Raw genomic sequence first — 7,008 nt, 5'->3', positions numbered from 1 at the left:
GTGTGTCTTCAGGGCCTTTTCTTCCTTTTCCAGTGGAAGAGACACCAATGTTTGGAAGAGCAGTATGGAGAGCAGCTGCACATGGCTATTGTCCTGTATGAAAGGAAGAAAAAAAGACCTCAGCATCGGCTGCACGGGGCTCAGCTTGGCTCAGGCCTGCAAATCCACAGGGCAAAAAGTGTCCAGGCAGCAGTCAGTGGCCGTGGCTGTGGGCAGCGAGCCTTACGTGGTCAAAGAGTGGCAGGAGCGCCTCAACCAGCTGCAGTGCGATGGGGCTGGGTATCAGCATGGCCTTGTCCCAGAAGATAAAGCTGAGGAGCCTGACTGTCATGCTGACTATCTCTCCATCTGCGTCCCACAGGAGCTCCACAAGACTTTCAGTCAGGCTCCACATTTTTTCGCTCTGTGCGGAACACAAGTTTGTGAAACGCCATCCTGCTGCCGCAGGGCCTAGAGGCCAAAGGGCTGTTCCGAAGCACTTGGGCAGTTGAACCAGGAGGCAGGAGAGCTGGGAGCAGCTGCCCCAGTGCCCAAAGCCCAGCCAAGCCCAAGCGACTGCATTCCCAAGCGCAGCCTCAGCCGCTGCCCCCTTCTCACCATCAAGGGATCATCGATGAGCACAAGAAGGGCCCTGAGCGCCAGGCGACGCCTCTCCCTGCACTCGCTCCGCAGGTGCCTTGACAAGATTTGCAGGATTCTCTTAGCACCGCGTTCACTCAAGTTCAGACACTCAAGAACCTGAAAGGCACAGGGCAGTGACAGGGGACCTGGCCGGCAAGAGCCCGGAACAGCACAGGGCTGGGCCCAGGCAGCAGCGCAGGGTGCGGGCACCGTCCCCGGCAGCTGCGGCTACGAGAGGGCAGAGAGCTGGGAGGCAGCTGAGCGAGGCAGCGCTGGCCATCAGGCTCACCTCCACAAGGAACGCCAGGGCGGGCAGTTCCCAGCGTGGCTCCTGTGTGCTGAGCAGCCGGAGCAGGTCGCGAGCGATCCTTGAGCACAAGGGGATGGAGACACAGGACATCTCCCTGGCAGGAGAAAAAGAAACCAAGACTTTGAGCCGGGGGACAGACCTCTCCCAGGACTGACTCACAGAGGTCTGGCCTTTCCCCAGCATCCTGTAAGGGCCCTGGGCTATTTGGGAGGTGGCTCCTTGTGGGCACCCTCCTCTCCCAGCCTTTTCCAGGCTGCTTGGCTGTTCCTCGGTGACAAGGCCCTCTGGCCCACGACCACGGGGACTGTGTGGGGCACCCTGGGCACTGAGCACAAATGTCAGAGGCAGTGGGGAGAAGGGGGTCTCACCTGGCCAGCAGACCCACGGCATAGTGGTGGGTGTCAGCACACAGCAGCGTGTCCCAGCCACACTTGCGTTCTATTGCCACCACCACATCCTCGTGCTGCATTTGGCAGAGCAGGGACTTCAGGGTCCGCACTGCAAACCTGCATGCAGAGCAAAGCCCAGGTCACGCTGGGAGCACTGGCTCCTGCCCTGGGCACCTGGCAGGGACAGGAGGACTGGCATGGAGCACCTGTTGGGGTTGGTGGCAAGGCCGTATTGCTGCTGGCATCCCTTCCAGAAGGTATCGACCTCCGCTGGCACATCCAACGTGCTGAAGAACACTTGGAAGACCAGATGCACAAAGAGGCGGGGGAAATACACGGTCACTACATGTGGGACACAGGGCACCTGGAGGATCTTCCACATCACCACAGTTGCCTGCAAAGGACAGAGCAGCCCGAGACAGTGCTCAGTGCCAAGGTGTCCATGTGGTAGGGCCCGAGCATGGGAGGGAGAGGCCCGGAGAGACACAGGGGGAGCACCAGGCCTGGTGGCCCTGAAGCTGCCCCGAGGCCGGGTTTCAGCCCAGCGCCTGAGGCAGGGAGATGCAGTGGGGGAAGGAGGATGCAGAGCTGCTGGACAGGTGGCCTTGGGGCCAGCAAAGACCAGTGTCAGAAACTCACAGCCAGGACAAAGACACCCGTTTTGTCCCCATCGGAGGTGCACGTGCTGTGCTCTGGCCAGCTCCCCAGCACATCGAGGAGTATCAGCTGCGCCGGCTCCGCAGTCCTGGGCGAGCACATGATGCTTTTCCACATGGTCAAAGCAGCTCTGTGGGGTCAGAGCTCTGTCTCAGAGGAGTCTGGGACACAGCACCGTGGCCTGGGCGGCAGCGGGGAGCTGAGCTGGCTGCCAGCCCTGCCTCTGCCCACTGCCCCTCGCCAGCAGCACCCAGACAGCCCAGCCCTGTGGGGACAGGTCCCTGAGGGCCAGCGAGGAAGCATGGCAGAAGGCTCGGGGGCTGACGTGCCAGGGCTGGCAAAGGGAGCAGCCAGAGGGCCCTGGAACTCTCTGTTGGTCAGACACCTGGGACAGGCTGTATAGGCTGATGGGCTGGGGAGCCCTGAGCCCTCTCGGCAGGTGGGCCCCATACCTGTCACAGGATGGGGCCACACGCAGGAGCGTCATTACTACGTCAGCAGGCTGCTCTTTGGTGAGATCCAGCAGGGCCCTGTTCAGCCTGTGCTCAGCAAACTGATTGGCCATGAGCCACTGGTGGATGTACCTCACCATGGCAGGCACCTGGAGAAGGCACGGGGAGACTTGGAAAGCTGCCAGAGGGAGGAATGTCCCCAGCTTCCCCAGAGAAGTGCTTCCCTTGCCACCCCACTGCCATGGCCTCAAAGGCTTCCAGTGACCAGTAGGCATGGCTTGGGAGGCCAAGCAATTCCTGGGAGGATCAAAGCCTGGCCACAGGCTGCTTACTTGCTTTGGATTGCAAAACCCCTCCTCTACGAGCATATCCAGCAGGGCAGAACAGGTCTTGGTTTTGAAGATGTGTGAATATGCTCTGAGCCCTGTGCCCACGGTGCTGGTCTCTTCCTCCCGAATCCTCTTGATGAATTTGCAAACCAGCTGTAGGAGAAGGGCAGGAAGCCAGGGATGTTCCACGGAATGCTCCAAGCGCGGTGCTCGGCTGAGCAGTGACAGCAGGCCCAGCCCAGGTGGGGATGGCTGCAGGTACCTGCGCTGTTCTGCGGAAGAGGCCACGGGTGCGTTCCTGCTCTTGTGTGCGGTCCACGGCTGCATCTGGCAAAGAGCGAGCGCAGCCTGAGCTGAGGGGCTGCGGGACAGGCTGGAGAACACAGCCCAGCCCTGCGCTCCCCAGGCAGGAACAGCCCCGGGATGTCCCAAGGGATGGAGCACGGCTCTGGGGTGTCTGTCCTGGCCCCTATTCCGTCCTGTCCATGGGCATGTCCCCAGGGGATGGGATGGGATGGGATGGGATGGGATGGGATGGGATGGGATGGGATGGGATGGCGTGGGATGGGATGGGATAGGATGGGATGGGATGGGATGGGATGGGATGGGATGGGATGGGATGCAATGGGATGGGATGGGATGGGATGGGATGGGATGGGATGGGATGGGATGGGATGGGATGCAATGGGATGCAATGGGATGCAATGGGATGCAATAGGATGCAATGGGATGGGATGTGGCCAAGCTGGCTGCAGCCACCAGCCCTGCAGCCCAGCAGCCCAGCTCTGCCACTCACCCTCCTGCAGAGGCTTGAACCGCACCACCTCTTCAGTCTCCTGTGCTGGGCCAGCTCCAGGGCCTTCTTCCTCTTCCTCCACCCAGGCCAGCTTGGGCACTCTCGGGGATCTCTGCTCCATGTCAGTGACTGGATTTGTGACGACTCACAGGAGAGATGCCTCAGAAAAACTCCGAGTCAGCAAGGCCTGCAGTCGTGCCTGGAAGGCACCTTCAAGAGAGAAGCCTCAGGAAGGCTACAGGACAGCAAGTCCTGCACTCTGGTCTCGAGGGCTCCTTGCCACAAGGACAGGAGACTCCTGTCAAGGATTGTGGTCTGGCCTCGAGGGCACTGGTGGCAGGGATGGGAGATGCCTCTGGGGCACCAAGTCCCACGGTCTGCACTCGAGGACACCTGCAGAAGACAAGACTTGGGAAGGCTACGGGTCACCAAGTCCTGTGGTCTGGCCTCGAGGTCAGCTGCAGGAATAGCACCTCGGAAAAGCTCTGGGTCAGACACGAACGAGTGTGCTGTGCGGGGGCTCCTCACGGCACCGCTCTGTCCCGTCCTGTCCTGTCGCGTGCTCCGAGCATTGTGGTGTGGCCTTGTCACCGCCAGCTCCTATGTCGCCCCGTGTCACAAAGGGCCCTTGGACACGCTGTCCTGTTCCATGCCACGGTGACCATGCTGCACCGTGTCACAAAGGACCCCTGCACACACTGCCCCCTGCCCTGGGGCCGCCCCCAGCCCACCCAAAGTGGCTCGGGTTGGAAGGAATCCCTCACCCCAAGTGTCTAAGACAGCCCGACAGGATCTTTAGGAGTGGCTGAAACCATCAGCAAACACTGCCCTGCTCTGCGGGCTCAGGGCAGCAGAAGGAGGCCCCAGGGCTGCCAACGCAGCTGCGCTGGGAAGGGCACGGGGCCTTCCACAGAAGCTGGCACGGCCTCCTTGGGACACGTCCTGGCTGTTGGCCATCCTAAGCGTGGCCGTGTGACACAGACGAGGAACGTGTGGGCCAGGGCACGAATGCTGCTCTGACCCCTTGCGCCCGGGGAGCGCTGACATCAGCAGATGTGGCAGGGTCCCTGCCCAAGCAGACCTGCCACCCCCGAGCCCTGGCAGCACCAGTGCCTGTCTCCTGCCCCAGAGACCTGTGCCCGTGGGGGGCTTCTGTGCCAGAGGGAGCCAAAGCCCACGTGCACTGGGGGCTGCGCTCCTGCCTGCAGGGGCTGTTGGCAGGAGCACCTGGAGCAACTGCTGGCAACACTTGGGTCTCTGTCAGAAGCTCTTACTCCATGCTGAAATTATCTTCTCATTGAAGTTATTGCCTTCAGCACAAAACCACCTCAGCGGCGAAGGCACAGAAGAATCTGGCAAGTAAGAATCCTCAGTTCAGGAAAGCTTTACTTCCCATTGCTCGACTCAAGTAGTTCCAAAAAGTTGCAAACTTCCCAAATCATTTGGGATGGCCTGAGGAGGTGAAGATTTGTAATTTTGCTTCCCATCTCAAAGCAGCAACTCATTTGCCTTAACTTCATCCACTGAAGGTCACTTTACAGAACATAACACTACACAGAAAAAGGGCAAAAAACAAGGGCCATGCTTTGGTTTTCTAGGAAGGGATGATAATATCCTAATTCTCTTAAGGAATAAAAGCTCTCAAGAAATGAGAGTCCACTCAGTGGTACAAAAGTAGCCCAAAGAAATGAGTAGATGGCAAAAGAGCTAATCCTCCCCCTGGTACAGATTTCTAAGTGGCCAGTAAAGTACAGCTCTCCCCTCTTGTTCCCTGCAGGAGAATCAGGACCATGAAGAGGAAAAGTCACAGATATTCTTTCTGCCCTCCCTAACCAAAGCTGTGCCAAAGCACAGATGCTGCCTTCAAACTGACTCAAATTCCAGCCTAGACCTCTCACCTTCCAGTCAACTCCTTCTCCAACACCCCCCCAACACCAACCCCCCCAGACTCCCACACAGAAGCCCTCAACACCCCGCCAGGAGCCCCAGCTGTCCCCGTCCCTCCGCAGAGCTTTCCCACCCTCCAGCAGACGCCCTGGTTCCCTGCAGGTGCCGTGGGATGGCACTCAGGAGGATCTGCTCCAAGGCCTTCCCCTGGAGCACGCTCAGGCTGCCAGGCCTATGGATCCTGGATCATCCTTCCCACCGAGCCTTCCTGTGCACGGCTGCTCCATTTGCACCTTTGCGCTCAGCTCGGACTTCTCCACTTCACCAGGAGTGCTGGGAAAGGATGGAGAGCAGCCTGGCAAGCTCTTTCTGCAGCTCCCTCTTTACCCTTGGGGAGGGAGAACATTCCACAGGAAAGCAACTGGTGCCACAAGGAGCTGGTGGCCTCAGGCACCTTTGGGGATGAAACAAGGCCTTTGTTTGACATAAGTAAGCACAAGCAATTCACATGAGTAAACAACTAATTATCACAGACATACCTAGTGTACTTAGCACCAGTTAGCATAAGAAGAACCTGGTGGCCTAACTTGACATGAGAGTGACCTGACAAAAAGCTTTAGACACAGTCTACCAGAAGAACTAAGGGCAAGTGTGGAATCAGCCCTGTGCAGGGAAGCTGTGAGGAAGACTTTGTGCTGCTTCGGGGCATCGAGACCGCTCCTGGCCAGCACCTGGAAATCAGCTTCAAGTTTGGGAATCTGACACAATGTATTTCTAACCCCCTGCCTATCAAATCACCACAGCCGTGTAAAGAAGGACGGTATGTTTGATACATTCCTACATCAACCCACTGAAATTTATATGTGTCAGAGAAACATTTTAGTGGGTGCAGACCCCTGCCCTCCCGCCAGGTCAATAAAAGGGCTTTTGGTAGACCATACATTTGGCTGCCGATTTGTTTGAACGAGGGAGACCCCTCAGGACTGCTGTATCCTGAGGGAACATCATTGGCCTTGGCCTGTAGGCACCTGCACAAGCTTAAAATCAGCTGCCTCAGCTTCCAGGACCTCTCTTGGCCAGCATCCTGACGTGGATGCAGGACTGCTGTGAGGCACTGCTGGTGATGTAAACAAAATGGCCAGGAGACCTTGTGCTCCTTTCTTGATAAGGCCTTTATTAAAAGATAGCCTAAGGGGCGGGGGTACGGGGTTCGCGACGCCGCCGCTACTCCCAGGTGAGTCGACGTCCCAGAGGAGGGGTAGACGATCCTGTCGATTACGGCAGAATCGGAGTCTTCACCCTCAGGGGATACGTCTAGAGACTCGCTTGTAGCTCGTTGGTCTAAGGGGGTGAGTCTGTTCAGGCTTCTCTCAAGTCATGGCGACCGGCTCCAGGGGTGCCGAAGGCCAGCTCCAATTCCCTGCCATCTCCCTGTCCTGGAGATGTTGATTGTTGGGCTGTCCTTGCTTTTGTTCACGATCTTGGTCCAGTTCTAGCCCTCGGCTGGAGTCCGGCCATTAACATGCAGCACATGCTAAGCCTTCTGGGAACCAGGAAGTCACCTCAG

The 7,008-nt window shown here is 58.3% G+C and overlaps 1 protein-coding gene across 1 annotated transcript; it reads right to left on the bottom strand.

The window, feature by feature from the left end:
* Positions 1-225: 225 nt before the first annotated feature.
* Positions 226-3,690, bottom strand: LOC137467280 (maestro heat-like repeat-containing protein family member 7). Its single transcript, XM_068178778.1, has 9 exons — positions 3,555-3,690; positions 3,021-3,085; positions 2,762-2,911; positions 2,430-2,578; positions 1,960-2,107; positions 1,527-1,714; positions 1,300-1,437; positions 911-1,025; positions 226-738 (listed from the first exon to the last, which is right to left on the bottom strand). Exons 1-9 carry the CDS (start codon positions 3,673-3,675, stop codon positions 451-453), a joined length of 1,362 nt encoding a protein of 453 aa, XP_068034879.1. The 5' UTR covers positions 3,676-3,690; the 3' UTR covers positions 226-450.
* Positions 3,691-7,008: the final 3,318 nt, after the last annotated feature.

The sequence above is a fragment of the Anomalospiza imberbis genome, unplaced genomic scaffold, assembly GCF_031753505.1.
Source record: "Anomalospiza imberbis isolate Cuckoo-Finch-1a 21T00152 unplaced genomic scaffold, ASM3175350v1 scaffold_56, whole genome shotgun sequence".
Taxonomy (NCBI): Eukaryota; Metazoa; Chordata; class Aves; order Passeriformes; family Viduidae; genus Anomalospiza; species Anomalospiza imberbis.
Note: the sequence above shows the minus strand (reverse complement) of the source record. Positions and strands in the feature narration are given on the sequence as shown.